Source organism: Electrophorus electricus, chromosome 10, assembly GCF_013358815.1.
Source record: "Electrophorus electricus isolate fEleEle1 chromosome 10, fEleEle1.pri, whole genome shotgun sequence".
Lineage (NCBI taxonomy): Eukaryota > Metazoa > Chordata > Actinopteri > Gymnotiformes > Gymnotidae > Electrophorus > Electrophorus electricus.
The window spans coordinates 22,199,342-22,219,341 of record NC_049544.1 but is presented as its reverse complement, the minus strand read 5'-3'; the positions used below and the strand labels follow the sequence as shown (position 1 = coordinate 22,219,341).

Sequence of the window (20,000 nt, the reverse complement as noted above, 5' to 3'; positions counted from 1 at the left end):
TCATCAAAGCCTGCAAGACGGAGGCCGATGGCCGAGTGGTCGAAGGCAATCACATGGTCTACCGAATCTCCGCCCCCACGCCCGAGGAGAAGGATGAGTGGATCCACAGCATCAAGTGAGGAGGCGGAGTCGGGGAGGGGTGGGGCTAAGGGAGGGGTGAAGAGACTGGTGGTATGGGTGAAGTTGGTGCCCTGCTCAGCTCCACTCTGCCCCTCCAGGTCGGCGGTGAGTGTTGACCCTTTCTACGAGATGCTGGCTGCAAGGAAGAAACGCATCTCCCTAAAGAAGAAGGAGGAGCAGCCGTAGAGTGCGGGCCCTCCTCCTCCTCCTCCTCCTCCCTCCAGCTGCACATCCACCCTGGCCCACGTGCTGGCTCTGCTCCCGGCAGAAGACTGCCCGCTGGACGCGTGGGCATGTGCGGTTTGAGTGGGGCAAACTACAGCGTTCCATTCCACCCTCACTTTTCTCCCATAGTGCCCTACGCACTTCACCAGTATTCACTACGTTATCACTGCCCATGTTTACCACCCCACAGCAGATCACTCAGTCTCTCTCTCTCTCTCTCTCTCTCTCTCACACACACACACACACTTACATATTCCCAGAGTGGTTCCTACATGTCGGTTAAGAATAGAGTTTAGAAACTGCAATAGACGACTAAGGTCACTGGATGTGCAGCACACTACATTTCTCACTGAAGTGTGCACTTTAGTGCAGTGCACACTCTGCTCGTGAAGTGTGCACCTCTCATGCTCTTCACACTGATGTCTACAGTGTTATATGTGCCCCTCCACACCACTGGTAACCAACACAGTCCTGCACCAGCTGGAGTAAGGCTGGTCAGTGTTACACACACCTGCTACACACTACTGACCACTCGCACTCCTGCTACTACCCACTGCTGACCACACACACCTGCTACACACTACTGACCACTACGTACCACACTCCTGCTGTACAATTCAGCACAATACTGTTGTATATTTGTGCACTACTGCTACACACCAGTTAACTCCACCCTACTGAGTGTGTTTTCATCTTCTTCCTTCCATTACATACTCTGAAACCCAGCCAAGCACTAATTCATCACAGGATACACACATTAGAGCCAACATAAACACACACACACACACCCTCCCTCACAAACTCCCATTGGAGCCACACCACACACACTCTCTCACAGTCGGCCATGTAACGCACATCAACCTCAATGTTCATTGGTGGACTCCCCAAGCAAGATCAAGCTTCATTAGCACCTGAAGGTTTATCACATTTGGTGATTGGTTACCCTCTTTGCCTGCATTTCAAGCAAACCTGACGTCTGCCTTGTGACCCTGGCACGTCTCAGCCCTCCTCAGCGTTTCTTTGACACGTATCCTCTTTTCCTTGTTAAAGGTTCTGTCCCTGTACTGACACTAGATCAGTTTATTAGCTCAATCGTGCACAATTATAACAGTTAATCTGTTAGATTGATGTAACACAATTGCCACGTTAAATATTTCATCTGTTGATGAAGGCTGAGCGCTTAGGGTCCATGGGCTGCCGAATAACTGTGCCCCAAGGATCACGGCGAATGCAGATTGCTTTATATCCTGTGGAAAATAACAGGAAATCAGGATTGGTAGGGCGTGATATTGTTATGATGACTACACTTTGAATGGGCCCTTTTCCCAAAACAGTACGGCTCTGTAAGGTAGCTGCAGGGCAGTGTGCCAACAGCCTGCAGACAAATACAGCCTTGTTCCAGAACCTGGGCAACATGGAAATGCCAGACGCTCACATTTAGAGCCCAGACCCTGGCTGGGGGGGTGTCTGACCTTCCAGCTGAACTCTGCCAGGCCCGGAGGCCCTGAACAGAGCTGGTGGTGGAGGATGGAGGCAGCATGAGAGAGCCTCCTCCCTCATGGGTGTGAGACTCTGGAGTGTGTGTGTGCGTGTGCGTGTGTGTGTGTGTTTGGGGGGGAGACGGGACGGTGTGGTCACACCCCAAGATCACTCTGAGAGCTTGAAGGCGATCTAAGGCAGCTTGTAGTTACATGTATTACACATTGTCAATTTCCTTTGTAAATAGATGTTAGTATATTTGTTTACAACATGCCTAGATATGTTTGTTTAATTTATTGTGATTTTTCTTTCCCCTTTTTTATATATAAATAAGTACTGAGATTGCATGTGCTGCTGAATTGAAGCATTATTCTGTGTCAGAGAATCTGCTATAATAGCACTGGCTTAATCTGAACGGCTGTTAGTGTTCCCTATTTCCAGGTGATACACACGTACTTTTCTTCAGCGTCTGTGTGTGCCACAGCCCAAAGTCCCATCCTGGAATTGAAGTTCGGTATTCGCAACTTTGCCTATTATAAAATTTGTATTACTGTTAAGAGTTAACTGAGAAGCTGTGATTTTTGTATGGCTTTGGGGGGGGGGGGGGGGGGGGGGGGTGATTACCAATGGATTTTGAAAGCTAGTGATGATATGGAACACTAATAGTTATCTGTAAGCTTCAGGACTAGCCTCACATTTTAAGGTTACTACTAATGACGATCTTGGGAATGAAATGTAGCAGTGTATTATGCTTAGTTTCTGAAATGTTTCCCTGTTAATATGAACACTGGTACTTAGTGCTATGACTGTTTGTTTGTTTTGGAAACACCTACATTAAGGGTGTCTGCCTCAGGTGCTAGAATCCATCTTGAAGGCCTTTTAATAATCGAGGCGGTGTAACTGCAGTTCCGTGGATGATGTTAATATTGCTTAGTCCTGCTGTAGGCCAGAACGAGTCACTTCACGTTGCGCTCCCACAGACCAGCCGCCTCTCTCGCAGCTGAATTGCATCATTAAGAATTAAAAAAACAAACAAAAAACCTTTTAAATATAGCATTCTTTTGTAGACTGCTTAGGAAACCTGAAATTTTGAGTGGTCCCAATTGCACTGGCAGAGTATGTGATGTGATGTGATTTATACCCCACCCCCAAGGTTCTTCCAGTCCCGGAGGACTGATCTGTTTGGGAGTGAATGATGTAATACACAGTGGTACTAATAGCAGCAGAAAACTCTGCTTAATGTAGCAAAAAAGATACCAACACATAGGGATACAGTATGCATTGGTGCCAGACAACTCTTATGAAAAAAATAAAGTAAAAATTACACGATTTTTCATGTTTTCTTTTTCTTGACTTATGTGGCTTTTCCACAAGATGTAGTTATATCTAGATTATAAAGATTGTATTCTTAAATATTCTCAATATATTGCCTTCTCATGTCCCAATTTATAAGTTCTGGTTTCTCTCTTCAGCGGCAATCTGGCGCCCTCTGGCGGACAGGTCTTTCTGCAGCATGTCAGACCTCAGATCCTCGACTAACTACTCACAAATAGACTCTTGTACGATAATGTGCGGATTATTCCTAAGCAGGCCTGTTTGTCTCGTTTCGCGAATTCCGTCCTTATTAATAACAACAAAAATATATGCGAATATTCACTCAGGCTGCGCAAAGAATTTGATTAAAGATTATGGATTTGTTATGAAATGTTCCTTTATGTCTTAAGATCAGACTGATAAATAAAATAAACAACCACTAAAAAACGGTGTCTAAAATAAATCTTACCAAAGACATTTTAAGAACCTCGATTTAAAATTTAACCTTTCAAACTGATAAAAGGACAGTGAAAAGTCCAACAACAAAATATATGAATATACATTACTGGAGTATTCATAAAGACCTTTATTAAGTCCTCCCACGTAAACCTTCAAACAGAAATGATTGAAGATGTTTTGTCAGATTAAGGACAAAATTTGATGCTCTATGTTTGAGCTGCAGCTCACACTCTACTAACTGAGAATTATACATAAGCACAAAATGTGAAGGAATACAAGTAAATACATTTATAAAGCTTTTATTTGTAGCTCTTTACACATTGTCAAAGTCATGTCCTGACTAACACCCAGCCAGACGCAAGTTAGTGCGCGCGCGCACCCGCGAGGCAGTGTGTACACACACACACACATTGATCAGCATGTGTATAATACTTCCCTTATTCTTTAATTGCTGGCCCAATTACACTTGCTGTGTCAAGTCTTACTCCCGCTCTCTTTCACTCCCTCTTTCTTTATCTCTCCTTCCCTCTCTCGTTCACCTTGTCAATGGTCAGCAGGTCCCTGGGGGCATACATGTGGCTTTGCCCTTCATCCTCAAGCCGGATGGAGAAGCACCAGGAGTTCAGTGTGGGCTAATGTTTGACTTCATGACTTATTGAGTTCATTTTTGTGAACATCAGTATGTTTGTTTCATTGTCTGTGAAAAGTTTTCATCATTTCCTCATTTTTAATTTTTTTACTTTTTTTTTTCATATGAAACCTTTTTTCATAATGTCCTCACTTTCCACAGATCTCTGAGTTTGCAGTGTGTTGTTTTAAGTGTGTGCAGACATTACTGAGAGTGCATGTTTTTTTGTATCTGAGGACTTGTGTAAGAGACTGTCCTAAGAATGTGTGTGTGTTCTGTGTTGTGTTCATCTGTATTTTTGTGAGTGTGTGAGAGATGGTTCAGGATTGTGTCTAGTTCAAGTTCAAGTTCAAGTTTGGTTTATTTGTCACATACATAGTCATACACAGTACAACACGCAGTGAAATGGTGGAGAGTGCTCTGTCCAAACTGAGGAAGAGAAACAGGGGTGCATAGAGAAAAAAATATATATACAGATAAATATATATATTCTATGTATGTACAAAAATATATTAACAATGTATGTACAATATATGTATATTCTGATTATATACACAATGTACAATGTATATGGTTGAGTATATATGTACACAATCTACAGAATGTACAGATCCATTGTATAGTACCATATCTACAGTTGTTGTAACAGGTTAATTGAGTATAAATCTAAATCTAAATCTATATCTATATCTATATATACAGATGTCTAGCTTGTCCGTTCTTGTTGCATGGTGCTTTTGGCTGTCACCATGGCGATTGTAATTGTGATCTTTGTTGTCTTCCTGCCTTTAATCATGTTCATGGTGATCAGTGTAGTGTTGGTTGTTGTCATGGTCTCTATGACTGCTCTTGTAGTCGTCATGGTGACCATCGTTGATTGCCACTGGTAAAGGATGCAGTCTGGTGTGGCATTTGTTCCTCTAAGGTGGTGATCTTGTGCTGCAAAAGATCCTTTAGGAAGTTGGAGTATGTAGTGGAGGTTTGTACCTGAATGTGTGTCTTGTAGTTCTTGATTTGTGTCCGGTGATGTCCAATTAGTGTGAGGGAGTCAGTTCTTCCCAGCTCAGATGAGACGTAATCCAGAGCAGTGCTTTAACACTTCAGCCTTTCTCTCTCTCACTTCTCTGTCCTGTTCTCCCATCTTGCCTCGTCATCGGATAGTAACATTTTAAAAGATTTTAAAAAATACAAAGCTATTGTAGACAGTGGTACCCTAAATGGCATATCTATCTCTCTCTCTCTCTCATATATATATATATATATATATATATATATATATATATATATATATATATATATGTTTAATTTTTTTTTCATTAGTTCAAAAGAAAACTCAGAAGCCCTTTTAATTCATACATAAGAGTTTTCTTCCTTACATTTTACACTATAAACTATAAGAATTTTTTATATATTTGATAATATAACATGAAAGACACAACCCCAGGGTCATTTCTCAGAGCTCCCTCTGAGAACCATGCTGTATTAATACTATAGGCACACGCTGTATTAATAATATAGGCCTATGCTGTATTAATACTATAGGCCTATGCTGTATTAATACTATAGGCCTATGCTGTATTAATACTATAGGCACATGCTGTATTAATACTATAGGCCTATGCTGTATTAATACTATAGGCACACGCTGTATTAATACTATAGGCCTATGCTGTATTAATACTATAGGCACACGCTGTATTAATACTATAGGCCCATGCTGTATTAATACTATAGGCACACGCTGTATTAATACTATAGGCACACACTGTATTAATACTATAGGCCCATGCTGTATTAATACTATAGGCACACGCTGTATTAATACTATAGGCCTATGCTGTATTAATACTATAGGCACACGCTGTATTAATACTATAGGCCCATGCTGTATTAATACTATAGGCAAACACTGTATTAATACTATAGGCACATGCTGTATTAATACTATAGGCACACGCTGTATTAATACTATAGGCCTATGCTGTATTAATACTATAGGCACACGCTGTATTAATACTATAGGCCCATGCTGTATTAATACTATAGGCAAACACTGTATTAATACTATAGGGACATGCTATATTAATACTATAGGCCCACGCTGTATTAATACTATAGGCCTATGCTGTATTAATACTATAGGCCTATGCTGTATTAATACTATAGGCACACGCTGTATTAATACTATAGGCCCATGCTGTATTAATACTATAGGCAAACACTGTATTAATACTATAGGAACATGCTGTATTACTACTATAGGCCCATGCTGTATTAATACTATAGGCAGACACATTATTAATATTGTAGGCACATGCTGTATTAAAACTATATTAATGCTGTAGGCACACAGAGCTCAGGGCAGGTCAGACCTCTTGAGGGTCTGCATGCAGTTGTGATGCACTGGCCAAAAACTATGGTGGCCCAGGGGAGTCTTGAGCTTAAGAAGGCTAATCTGACCATAAATAACTATGTAAACATGCACAGATGAGGTAGATAATTGTATTGTTATTTCATACCACACTCAACTCCCTGTTGCATTTTTGCACTGTGTGTGTGCATTGTTTGTACTGCCATTTTCAGGGCCTAGTAACTCTGAATATTCCATAATACCACACAAAGAAGGACCCTTTGGTCAGGAAATGATACCGCCCTCAATGTGAGGAGCTCCACTCACAGCTTGAGAACTATCTTACCTTTGTGCCATTTTGTTTTTCACACACACCAGACCCGCTAGCATTATGTCAAAATTAAGAACAGTCTACACAAACCTGTACGTGTGTGCAGTCTGCACAAACCTGTATGTGTGCAGTCTGCACAAACCTTTACATGTGTGCTAAACACTTTGTGTCTGGCTGCTTTCCCAACTTGGGTCAGTACAACGTGGTAAAATGCAGGTGAGGGAAATGTAAGCATTTAAAATGTAAGTATTTAAAATGTAAGTATTTAAAAAAGAATGACGGTAACCCAACTACATGTTTCCTTGGCCAATTTGCAGTAGTTAACACTAATAACTGTGGTGATGTATCACATTTAAATTTCTAGAAAATGATTGGTGTCATTTGGGTTACTTGCAGCAGGATCCACAGTAACACTAACACTGTTTGTCTGCATTACTGTTTTCGCCAGCAGCCCATGTTTCTCCCAGGGTTCCCATGGAAGGGGGGGGGGGGGGTTGGAGTGAGAAGAGGCTTATTATCATTTAAAAAAAACTCTAACAGGCTGTTCTGTACAGGGCTGTTCACACAGGGGAAGAACAATGCTGTGGTGCTTGGTTCCTGAGGTACTGTGACCAAATCATGCCACAGACATTTCATTAAGAGCCCAGAGAAGTGTGTTAACCTGTATAAAGGGGGTTAATAGTCCCCTTTAAAGATTAGGGCTGATCGGAAAGGTGGGGGCAAAATGTATATATGATCAGCAAACAATTTCTCTTAATTTTATGCAGAAGGTCTGGAGTTAACCAGGTGGTGAAACTCCACCTAAAGCCTGACTATGAAGGAGGGTTTTGATCTTCATATCATAAATAAACTTGACACGACTTATCTTACTACATCAATAAATGTTGGTATTTCAGTAAAGACAAATTGATCATGTTGATCATGAAGATTATTTAAACTATGATTAAAACATTGCACTGATGAAATGTCCCTCTTTAACATTGCATTCCTATATTCCTATTTGTGTACGTGTTACTCCTTCTGTTGGGAAATATTTTGGCAATGCAAAATGATTTTGTCATGCCAATACAGCTCAGTTCAACTGAAATTGAAATTGAGAGAGAGAGAGAGAGAGAGAGAGTGAGAGAGAGAGAGAGAGAGAGAGAGAAAAACAAGTCAGCCCAGACAGATAGAAGGATAGACACACACCCTCGAAAAGTGGATATACACACTCGCTTGAAGACTGATGTGCTTCTCTCTGCACAGATCACTGATAAACCCAGACATATTTTAATAATAATAATAATAATAATAATAATAACCACATTCCTATACAACAAACAAGCCACTGATTCACTCTGTACACAGACTGCACACATCAGTTACATAATATTATAACACTGTTATTCAGATGTCTAACATGTAGGACTAGTGTGTATTATAACACTATTAATCAGATAGCAAATGTATAGAACTACACACTATCGCCTCTGTAAGTGGACTTTACCATTGAAATTGAGAGAAACTGAGAGGTATTTGTTTTGACAAAGACTTTGAGATAATTCCACAATAATGTGGAGGTAAATAATACTTTGTACATTTCGTTTGTACTTTGGAACAATGGTAACAGGGATCAGGTCATGATTTTATTCTTCCTCTGCGCTAAATAAGTCTTTCTGTGAGGAGTGAATAGCGTTGCCAAATAGATGCCAAACGTGACATTTACTTACCGGTCTGTGGGCGAGCATATTAAGCCTGTTGCCCACCAAACGCAACTCCCATACTGCCATCAAGTGGTGGTAGTGAAATATTGCAGGTTGAAATGCTGATTTACAATTTTAATTTGGCTATCCCTCAGATGACTGCGGCGGTATATGACAGCCTATATCAAAGACAACCCAAACAACTCACAAGTGAAATGACCTTTGAGACAAATTATACGAGTGTCCTCAGCACAAAACAGCAGTAAACAAGTGAAATGATTAGTATAAAACTCCGTAACACATGAAAGGGCCCGGGCGAGAGAAATCATGTTAACTTAATATAGCCGAGTAATTGGATTATTACTATGGGGTTACTACGGGAAGACTTTCGGTCTTCTAACACTGAATCATTCCCCGATTGATATTAGCACTGACCTCTTGATCTCTCCGCGTCTGTCTATGTTCAGAGAAAGGGGTCAAAGTTCACAAGCGCAGAACACAAAGGCTATAGAGAGATCACACTGTTTTTTAAAAAGTACAAATAATAAAGATGCTATGGCGAGTAATCCCGTGACCGCATGCGCAGACTGTCACTTTAATAAGAAGTATTAAAGTATTTAATACTTTATTAAAGTATTTGTAACAACCGAACGGGCATTTTAAGAGCAGAGTTTGGTTTGCACTGCAGAATCAGAAACGCTGGCGGGGAGGTGCGCGCGGCCCGACCCGTGCACGGCGCAGTCGTGCTTTAAAAGGTCCTGCTCGTTCCTTCTGCGCTGTGCTATTCAGAGCCTCGTCCCGCTGCCTCATTGTTATTCACTCCGAGTAAAGGGAGAGACGGAGAGAAAGTGAGAGAGGACATTGTCCCCGAAAAAAAGAGAGAGCGACCGAGGAGGCACTTGGCGCGCGGAACACCCCGCACGGTAATCTGCCGCGTGCCCTTAACGGGCTAGTCTGGAAAGATCCGTTTTTAATGAGCGCGTGAAGTCTTGAGCGCGACCTGCGGAACAACGAGCCAGTACCGAGCGGCACCGAATGTCTGACCTCGTTTCGCGCACGTATAGGGGGGTGGGGGGCAGAGAGACCGGGAGAGGGCGAGGGGGGCGGGGGGCACTCGGGCGGAGCTGGGGGGGGTGGAGTTGGATTTTGCACAGTGGTGGTTTTTTTTCTACCCCTCACAATAGTAGCGGAAAAAGTAACGGGAGAGAAAGTAGAGCGTGCGAGGAACGGAAGGACCCTCCGAGCGCGTGGCTAGGAGGTCTGGGGAAGGTGCACGAGGTAAGTGTTGCCAACCCGATGCGCAGAAAAGCTTTGCACAACCCGATCGTTTCTTCCAGATCAACGGGTGCGTTTTTTTTTTTTTTTTTATATATATATATTGCCACGGGGAAAAGTCGGTCTGCCTGCTCATTCGCTTGGGACTCGCAGAAATATGCAGCCTAAGCTAACGACTTTAGTAAGCACGCTGTTTCCAGCCTGAATCCTCAGGGGGTCCTGCCATGCGCTAACGGCTTGCTTGTGCTATCAGCTGTGATATAGTTAGTGATCATGATGACAATGTGAGAGTAGTTTCAGGCTTTGCCGTTGAGATGCCGATTTTAATGGTTGCTGCAGGCCGCGGCGCCCGTTGCACCGCATTGCTGACTACTTAAACAACGGTTACTGTTCCAAACCGGTGGTTAATGCAAATAAATGCAGGTATTATCGGTCATTATCGTTGTTTTCTGTTAAATAAACCATCTTCCCTCATTAACACAACCGCTCGCCTTTGTACCCGCCTTAGGGAACAATCTCTCAAAGACGAACAGCGCTCACTATCCCTCCCTAATTCACAACAGGTGCCCCAGTAGCTAATGTGTCTGCATCAACGGGAAAAAAATGAATAAGATTAAATAAAATTATATTTGAATCACCGTGGAAGCATGAAAATACACGTTTTTTTCCCTATCGCGCGTTTGTGTGGTGTTAGCATAAGGATCGCTTTCTGAAACTCCTGTTACCCTGGAAACCTTGTGCGCTACACTGCAATTTTTACTACCTCTGCATCTGTAACTACCGCACACTACAGTTACCCCCTATAATCTCACACACACACACACACACAGTATATGCTGGCACTAGTACTGCAGTGTACTGGAATTCGCTGTGTTTACTGGACAGCATAAGTGACCTGGTGTTTATGCATATACAAAATAAACAGGTAAATATATGTATGTATGTATCTCAGTCAGTAGTATACGTATACGTGCAGGGAAATGTATCCTAATGGCTCATTCAGCAGCATGTGTCAGGTGTCTTGCTGTGAGAGACTGCTGACTGTGTTGAGAGTACTGATCGGCACACTTAACATGCTTCTGTGCACTTCAACTCATCCCCGATTCCCCACATTTGTGCAGAGATGCTTGATGTAAACATTCGATGTAAAAAGCAACATAAAGTTTTTAGATTTGCCTAAAGTGGATTTCATATTAATCAGTAGGCTACTTTGTATACTCTGTGGGATTCAAATCATAAGGTCGCTAACGCTAGCGCCTTACTCTACCAGGGCAGCTACAGCGACATGTAAGTAAAACTAACATCAGTAAAGACAGACGAGCAAACGAAAACGTGAAAACCTGTTTACTGAAGGATTATTTACTGCAGAAACCATGCATCTGTTTGTCTGTTGCTGAGAATAAGGATGAGGGTGAGAAAGCGATGTGGGTTTTTAAAAAAGCAAATATATTTCTGTTTTAGCAGCTGTTGCAAGTACTTTTGTGCAGAGAGATGTGTTGTAGTGGTGGGTGGAGTCTGTGGTCAGTGGAGGTGGGAGGGGCATGTGGACTTTGGAGGTGGGCCTGTACAGGGAAGAAGAACACATGAATTCCCATCGTGCAGTTCTTACTGGGGTTGCATTGCTGGAGATGAGATATAAGGTAGGACTGCACATGAAAGTGGACCTAATCTGACATGAAAAGTTCGGATTTTTCTAGGTCACATTGCTTAAAAAACATCCAATCTTTGTCACTGAGCCGGAAAAATCGGCTCAACATGCGTGTAAACCTCTAGCCTGGAAATAGTTCTTGTTCTGTACATTTTCTGTTGCTGAGCTCATCAGTGACTTCCTGACTATTAACAGTGCTACCAAACAGTTGGGTTGTTTCTGCTGTCTGTCAGACAGATATTTAGATTTGGTGTAGATTGATTTATGCTAATGATAAATCATTGCTCGTGGCGCAAGAGTCCAGGCACTAATAAACATGCCACCTTTAGAGTCAACTTGAGACCTTTTGCTAGACAGTTTAATGTCTAATGGTGCCACAGTTTAGAGCTGGCCAAGAAACACCCCAGCGTTATGCCCAATTACTTCTGGTACTTTTGGTTCAATTACTTTTGGTGTTGTGTTTAAAAATCATTGTAATTTCTACACAGTTCATCTTGGAATAAAACTGAGAGTCGGCACATGGTCCTCATCATTTTATTTCAAACCCAGTGTACTGTGGAAAGAAAAACTGACCAAATACCTACAGACTGTCTACAGACTGCACCTTTAGTATGATAGTGAAAATATCTACAGAGTCCTTGGAGGTTCAGTTGGAGCTTGAGTTGGCAGGCGTGCAGTGGAAATCTCTCCATAAGCAGGAGGGGGGAGACACCCACACACTGTACCAGAGACAGAACAGATCAGAGAGTCCACTAGGCTACATTACACACACACACACACACACGCTTTAGGTTCAGTCACTCATCACACACACACACATGCTTCAGGTTTAGTCACTCATCACACACCCGCACAAGCTTCTGGTTCAGTCACTCATCACAGACCCACACACGCTTCAGGTTCAGTCATTCATCACACCCCCACACACACGCTTCAGGTTCAGTCACTCATCACACACCCACACACACATTCTTCAGGTTCAGTCACTCATCACAGACCCACACACGCTTTAGGTTCAGTCACTCATCACACACCCACACATGCTTCAGTTTCTGTCACTCATCACACACCCACACACTTTTCAGATTCAGTCACTCACCACACACCCGCACACGCTTCAGGTTCAGTCACTCATCACTCATCGCTCACGCCTCAGGTTTTCACACTGTATGGTGAAGCCAATGGCTGATCTTCTGAGTAACAGAACAGTGATCAGCTCAGCCTGACTCACAGCAGACGGGGAGAGAAAAGGAACATGAGAATAGATTAACGTCACATAAGAAGTGATGGAAAGTGACAGAAGGAAAAAGAGAGCAAGAAAGAGGGAGGGAGAGAGAGAGAGAGAGAGAAAGAGTGCGAGAGCAACAGGCCAAGAGATCAGACCAGCGAGAATGTTTGCTTTGTACAACTCTCCATCACTTGGTCTAGGGGTTAAAGTTTTCTGCCTAATCTCCAGCAATAACAGCAGGACGATGGAGAGGCCCCCATGTCCCTTTCTCTGGGGGAGCCGGGGAGGGTGTGGTTCCGTCTGAATGTTTAATCCGCACTGGAATTCCTGTCCCTGGCTTCCTCTGCTCTGGGGCTGCTCTGGGGCTGCTCTGGGGCTGCTCTAGGGGAAGCTGTGTAAAGAGCGTGCCTGTTTGTTCAGGGCTCTGACACTTGCCCTGATTCCCTGCCTGGAACTGGGACATTTCTAACTTAGGGTGATGGATTCAAGACACGAAACACACTCGCACAGCACAGTAACACACTTGCACAGCACCATCTGCTGAGAAATCTAAACTTTAGCCTCAGGATTACGAGAACTTTAAGTAAACATGTCACTTGTAAATCACGATAGTCTTGAATTCTTCTTCTTATTCCCAGCTAACTGATCTGTGCTCATTTTTGCATGTGACTTACACACTGTTCATTATGAACAAAAGAAAACAACAGTAGTGACCTTACCAGTAGTGATCTAACCAGTAGTGAGCTGACATTTAGTCACCTGGCAGACCTTAAAAGGCATTATGTATTTACTTCATTTATGCTTAATGTTTGCAGCTGAGTACTAAACTGACATTTGTCACTGTAGTGCAAAAACAAAATGTTCCTTATAAAAATGATTGAAGACTCAACCACTTTCTCTCTCTCTCTCTCTCTCTCTCTCTCTCTCTCTCTCTCTCTCTCTCTCTCTCTCTCTCACACACACACACACACACACACACACACACACACACACACACATAACCAACCAAGTATGTCTGAATTATCATCTGTAGGTCATCCTAATACTTTTCTACAATTTTAAAGCACTAAGCCAAATTAAAAAATGTAAATAAAAAAAAATAAATGCAAAGTTCAGCTATATATTTTTACAACTACTTAATTAACTCTGTTCTGTTCTCTGACTGGAAATGTTGGACTCATTTGATGGACTCATGTTTTCTCCCTCCCATCACGCACTGGCATCACCCTGACGTTTAGAGCTGGATCTTGCAGGACTTTTGCAGGACAGTGGCTGAAACAAGCGTGAGAGCGGCACAATGTCACGATCTGATGAGCTGAACAAAATGACAGAAAATGTCTACAAGGTAAACACGACTACTGCTGCTAGGCTTAGGGTTAGAGTTAGGCTTAGGGTTAGGGTTAGAGTTAGGCTTAGGGTTAGGGTTAGAGTTAGGCTTAGGGTTAGGGTTAGGGTTAGAGTTAGGGTTAGAGTTAGGCTTAGGGTTAGAGTTAGGGTAAGGGTTAGGGTTAGAGTTAGAGTTAGGGTTAGAGTTAGGCTTAGGGTTAGAGTTAGGGTAAGGGTTAGGGTTAGAGTTAGGCTTAGGGTTAGGGTTAGAGTTATGGTTAGAGTTAGGGTAAGGGTTAGGGTTAGGATTAGGGTTAGGGTAAGGGTTAGGGTTAGAGTTAGAGTTAGGGTAAGGGTTAGAGTTAGGGTTAGGGTTAGAGTTAGGGTAAGGGTTAGGGTTAGAGTTCCAGGCTCCACCTGATGCTTCTTCTGTTCTTCATCCATTCTTCAATCAAATCAAATCACTTTTATTGTCACATCACTTTATTATGTTTTTTTTTTTTTTTTTTACTTCATCTGCAGTGTTTAGTTATAATTTATAAAAGAACACATGTGGTTCTTTGGGGTAGGGCTGGGTTGAGGAGTCTGGGTCAGTCTATGTGGATGGAGGTCTGGGTCAGTCTGTGTGGATGGTGGTCTGGGTCAGTCTGTGTGGGTGAGGGTGTAATTCTGTCTGTCTTTGCACTGAGTCTTTTTTGTGACTAAGTAATTATGCTGATGCTGTGTTCAGGGCATCCTGGACCAGTTTAACCCCAGTCTGAAGAACTTTGTCACAATGGGGAAGCATTATGAGAAAGCTCTGACAGGTGAGTCATCACTGTTTCCTCAGGTGAGTCATCACTGTTTCCTCAGGTGAGTCATCACTGTTTTACTGTCCTCTTTCTTTTTCGCTCACACAGCATGAGTGTGAGCAAATTTCCAGGAATCTCTCTCTCTCTCTCCCCCTCTCCCTCTCTCTCTCTCTCTCTCTCTCTCTCTCCCTCTCTCTTCCTCTCCGTCTCCCTCTCTCTCTCCCCCTCTCCCACTCTTTCTCTCTCTCCCCCTCTCTCTCTTTTTCTCTCCCTCTCTTCCTCTCTCTCTCTCTCCCCCTCTTTCTCTCTCTCTCTCTCTCTCCCTTTCTCTCTCTCTTTGCCTGGACCTCACCACTCGCACAGTGACCACACAGTCTTCTCACCACTCTCACAGTGATCACAGTCTTCTCACCACTCTCACACTGACCACACAGTCTTCTCACCACTCTCACAGTGACCACAATCTTCTCACCACTCTCACAGTGATCACAGTCTTCTCACCACTCTCACAGTGACCACACAGTCTTCTCACCACTCTCACAGTGACCACACAGTCTTCTCACCACTCTCACAGTGATCACAGTCTGCTCACCACTCTCACAGTGATCAGTCTTCTCACCACTCTCACAGTGATCACAGTCTTCTCACCACTCTCACAGTGACCACAGTCTTCTCACTACTCTCACAGTGATCACAGTCTTATCACCACTCTCACAGTGATCACAGTCTTCTCACCACTCTCAGTGACCACACAGTCTTCTCACCACTCTCACAGTGACCACAGTCTTCTCACCACTCTCACAGTGACCACACAGTCTTCTCATCACTCTCACAGTGACCACACAGTCTTCTCACCACTCTCACAGTGATCATAGTCTTCTCACCACTCTCACAGTGACCACACAGTCTGCTCACCAATCTCACAGTGATCACAGTCTTCTCACCAATCTCACAGTGACCACACAGTCTTCTCACCAATCTCACAGTGATCACAGTCTTCTCACCATTCTCACAGTGATCACAGTCTTCTCACCACTCTCACAGTGACCACACAGTCTTCTCACCACTCTCACAGTGACCACAGTGTTCTCACCATTCTCACAGTGACCACACAGTCTTCTCACCGCTCTCACAGTGACCACACAGTCTTCTCACCACTCTCACAGTGATCAGTCTTCTCACCACTCTCACACTGACCACACAGTCTTCTCACCACTCTCACAGTGATCACAGTCTTCTCACCACTCTCACAGTGATCACAGTCTTCTCACCACTCTCACAGTGACCACACAGTCTTCTCACCACTCTCACAGTGATCACACAGTCTTCTCACCACTCTCACAGTGATCACAGTCTTCTCACCACTCTCACAGTGACCACACAGTCTTCTCACCACTCTCACAGTGATCACACAGTCTTATCACCACTCTCACAGTGATCAGTCTTCTCACCACTCTCACACTGACCACACAGTCTTCTCACCACTCTCACAGTGATCAGTCTTCTCACCACTCTCACAGTGATCACAGTCTTCTCACCACTCTCACAGTGACCACACAGTCTTCTCACCACTCTCACAGTGATCACAGTCTTATCACCACTCTCACAGTGATCACAGTCTTCTCACCATTCTCACAGTGACCACACAGTCTTCTCACCGCTCTCACAGTGACCACACAGTCTTCTCACCACTCTCACAGTGACCACACAGTCTTCTCACCATTCTCACAGTGATCATAGTCTTCTCACCACTCTCACAGTAACCACACAGTCTTCTCAACACTCTCACAGTGACCACAGTCTTCTCACCGCTCTCTCTGTGACCACACAGTCTTCTCATCACTCTCACAGTGACCACACAGTCTTCTTAACACTCTCACAGTGACCACAGTCTTCTCACTGTGACCACACAGTCTTCTCTCTCTGGGCAGAGAGGATTGTTTGTATCTGCCTGTTTCTATGGCCAGATTGTGGTCACTGTCTCTGCTGTGGATCTCTGACGGTGTAGAGATATTCTGAGAATTATTATTCTCTGTTTAGTGGCCGATAGGTCTGCAATTTAGACTGAGTTTTGGTGTCATTCCCAATGTTCCAGAGAGGTTTCTTTCCTTATTCTGATAATTTGGTAACTCTGATTGGACTTTGGTCAGGATTGAGTTTGCTGTGTGTTGGGGGTCAGTAGGTTAGTTAGTCCCAGTTCCAGCTGACCAAGGGGGTTTAGGGCTGAGGTCTTGGGTTTGAAATGCTAATGAATTTTGATTGCTAGAGTTTAGATGCAACCAGAACATTTTATGAATGGAAATAGAAAGATATCAACAGAAATCAACCTAATTCTACCCTGCATGCATTAGTTGGTATTTTTCTTTTAGTGCATTCACTCCCAGATCAAAGGTTTTGTCCAGATTGACTGTCAGGGCCCAGTTCTACAGAACCGCTCCAGCAGGTCCATCTGCTGTTACAGCCCTGGCTCTGTCGGAGATGGAACCTACAGGTTCTTCTGTTCATACAAATTTCACTTCTGTGTTGTTTAGGGTCAGTCCAGTGGCCTCAGGTTGTTCCAGTAACACCACTAACTCATTTATATAAATGTTGAACAGGGTTGGACTCGAACTGCCTCCCTAACTCACCCCACACCCCTGAGAGAAGGATTCTGTTCTTTTGTTGTCAAGTTTTGTTGAGCAATGATTAATCAAATATAAAAATGTAAGGCTATATGTTTTGCCGCCTACACTACATTTTAGAATTTGATAAAACAGTCTAGTATGCTAAACAGAATCAAAAACCTTTTTGAAATCAACAAAACATAGGGCAAAGGGCAGCAAATTCACCCTGGTCTCCAACCCAGGTGCCAAAGGTGTTATACACATGCCCTGACCACCGGACCAAAGAGGACCTATTTCACCCGGTGGAAGTGACGAGCCCCATCACATCGCCCTCTCTACTTCAGGGGTCGACGGTCTCTGTCAGCACAACATGCAGATATTTCACTGTTATTTTTGTGCTGGGTGTGCTGTTTGATTAAGGCGTGTAGGATGTAAATATTATGTGTAACATGATGCTTTGGTAAAACGATTTGACTCTTACTCAAGACACTGCGTTTGGTAAGGAAGGCCTGTATTTGAGCATTAATAACATAGCAAAAACCCTCTCTCTGTCTGTCTCTCTCTTTCTGTCTCCGTAAGGAGTAACCGTTGCAGCTAAGGGCTACTTTGATGCACTGGTCAAACTCGGGGAACTGGCCAGTGACAGCCAAGGCTCCAAAGAACTGGGTAAGATTGTGTGTGTGTGTGTGTGTGTGCTTACTCAGGAGGGGGAGATGGAAAAAGAAAGAATTGAGAGAAGGAATGAAGAGAATCAAAGAGCCGAGGAAGAGTACAGACAAGATTGCACCATAAAGTGGGGAAGGGGATGAGAGAGAGTGTGTGTGAGGTAGAGAGAGAGTGTGAGGTAGAGAGAGAGTGTGTGAGGTAGAGAGAGAGTGTGAGGTAGAGAGAGAGTGTGTGTGAGGTAGAGAGAGAGTGTGTGTGTATGAGAGAGAGTGAGGTAGAGAGAGAGTGTGAGGTAGAGAGAGAGTGTGTGTGTATGAGAGTGTGAGGTAGAAAGTGTGTGTATGAGAGAGAGTGTGAGGTAGAGAGAGAGTGTGTGGTAGAGAGAGAGTGTGAGGTAGAGAGAGAGTGTGTGTGAGGTAGAGAGAGAGAGTGTGTGTATGAGAGAGAGTGTGAGGTAGAGAGAGAGTGTGTGAGGTAGAGAGTGTGTGTGTATGAGAGTGTGAGGTAGAAAGAGTGTGTGTATGAGAGAGAGTGTGAGGTAGAGAGAGAGTGTGTGAGGTAGAGAGAGTGTGTGAGGTAGAGAGAGTGTGTGTGTGTGAGGTAGAGAGAGAGTGTGTGAGGTAGAGAGAGAGTGTGTGTGTATGAGAGAGAGTGTGTGTGTATGAGAGAGAGTGTGTGAGGTAGAGAGAGTGTGTGTGAGGTAGAGAGAGAGTGTGTGTGTATGAGAGAGAGTGTGTGAGGTAGAGAGAGAGAGTGTGTGAGGTAGAGAGAGTGTGTGAGGTAGAGAGAGAGTGTGTGTGTGAGGTAGAGAGAGAGTGTGAGGTAGAGAGAGAGAGTGTGTGTGAGGTAGAGAGAGAGTGTGAGGTAGAGAGAGAGAGTGTGTGTGAGGTAGAGAGAGAGTGTGTGTGTATGAGAGAGAGTGTGTGTGAGGTAGAGAGAGAGAGAGTGAGGTAGAGAGAGAGTGTGTGTGTGTGAGGTAGAGAGAGAGTGTGTGAGGTAGAGAGAGTGTGTGTGAGGTAGAGAGAGAGTGTGAGGTAGAGAGAGAGTGTGTGTGTGAGGTAGAGAGAGAGTGTGTGAGGTAGAGAGAGAGTGTGAGGTAGAGAGAGAGTGTGTGTATGAGAGAGAGTGTGTGTGTATGAGAGAGAGTGTGTGAGGTAGAGAGAGTGTGTGTGAGGTAGAGAGAGAGTGTGTGTGTATGAGAGAGAGTGTGTGTGTGTGAGGTAGAGAGAGAGTGTGTGTGTATGAGAGAGAGTGTGTGAGGTAGAGAGAGTGTGTGTGAGGTAGAGAGAGAGTGTGTGTGTATGAGAGAGAGTGTGTGTGTGTGAGGTAGAGAGAGAGTGTGTGTGTATGAGAGAGAGTGTGTGAGGTAGAGAGAGAGTGTGTGTGAGGTAGAGAGAGAGTGTGTGTGTATGAGAGAGAGAGTGTGTGTGTGAGGTAGAGAGAGAGTGTGTGTGTGTGAGAGAGAGTGTGTGTGTGTGAGAGAGAGTGTGTGTGTGAGGTAGAGAGAGAGTGTGTGTGTGTATGAGAGAGAGTGTGTGTGTATGAGAGAGAGTGTGTGTGTGTGAGGTAGAGAGAGAGTGTGTGTGTATGAGAGAGAGTGTGTGTGTGAGGTAGAGAGAGAGTGTGTGTGTATGAGAGAGAGTGTGTGTGTGAGGTAGAGAGAGAGTTTGTGTGTATGAGAGTGTGAGGTAGAAAGAGAGTGTGTGTGTGAGGTAGAGAGAGAGTGTGTGTGTATGAGAGAGAGTGTGTGTGTATGAGAGAGAGTGTGTGTGTGAGAGAGAGTGTGTGTGTGTGAGAGAGTGTGAGGTAGAGAGAGAGTGTGAGGTAGAGAGTGTGTGTGAGGTAGAGAGAGAGAGTGTGTGAGGTAGAGAGAGA

General features: G+C 43.8%; 2 protein-coding genes across 2 annotated transcripts in view; both read left to right on the top strand.

The window, feature by feature from the left end:
• The window catches only part of si:dkey-283b15.4 (cytohesin-2), an 11,996-nt gene extending 9,567 nt beyond the window's left edge, over positions 1 to 2,429 (top strand). The window contains exons 11-12 of the mRNA XM_035530901.1: positions 1 to 115; positions 219 to 2,429. The exon at positions 1 to 115 is cut by the window's left edge and continues 40 nt beyond it. Coding sequence (XP_035386794.1) covers positions 1 to 115; positions 219 to 306 — 203 coding nt within the window. The 3' untranslated portion in view covers positions 307 to 2,429. The remainder of the gene's footprint in view (positions 116 to 218) is intronic.
• Positions 2,430 to 9,757: 7,328 nt separating this feature from the next.
• Positions 9,758 to 20,000, top strand: part of zgc:158689 (uncharacterized protein LOC791177 homolog) — a 22,027-nt gene continuing 11,784 nt past the window's right edge. The window contains exons 1-4 of the mRNA XM_035530426.1: positions 9,758 to 9,866; positions 13,978 to 14,084; positions 14,796 to 14,871; positions 18,039 to 18,125. Coding sequence (XP_035386319.1) covers positions 14,037 to 14,084; positions 14,796 to 14,871; positions 18,039 to 18,125 — 211 coding nt within the window. The 5' untranslated portion in view covers positions 9,758 to 9,866; positions 13,978 to 14,036. The remainder of the gene's footprint in view (positions 9,867 to 13,977; positions 14,085 to 14,795; positions 14,872 to 18,038; positions 18,126 to 20,000) is intronic.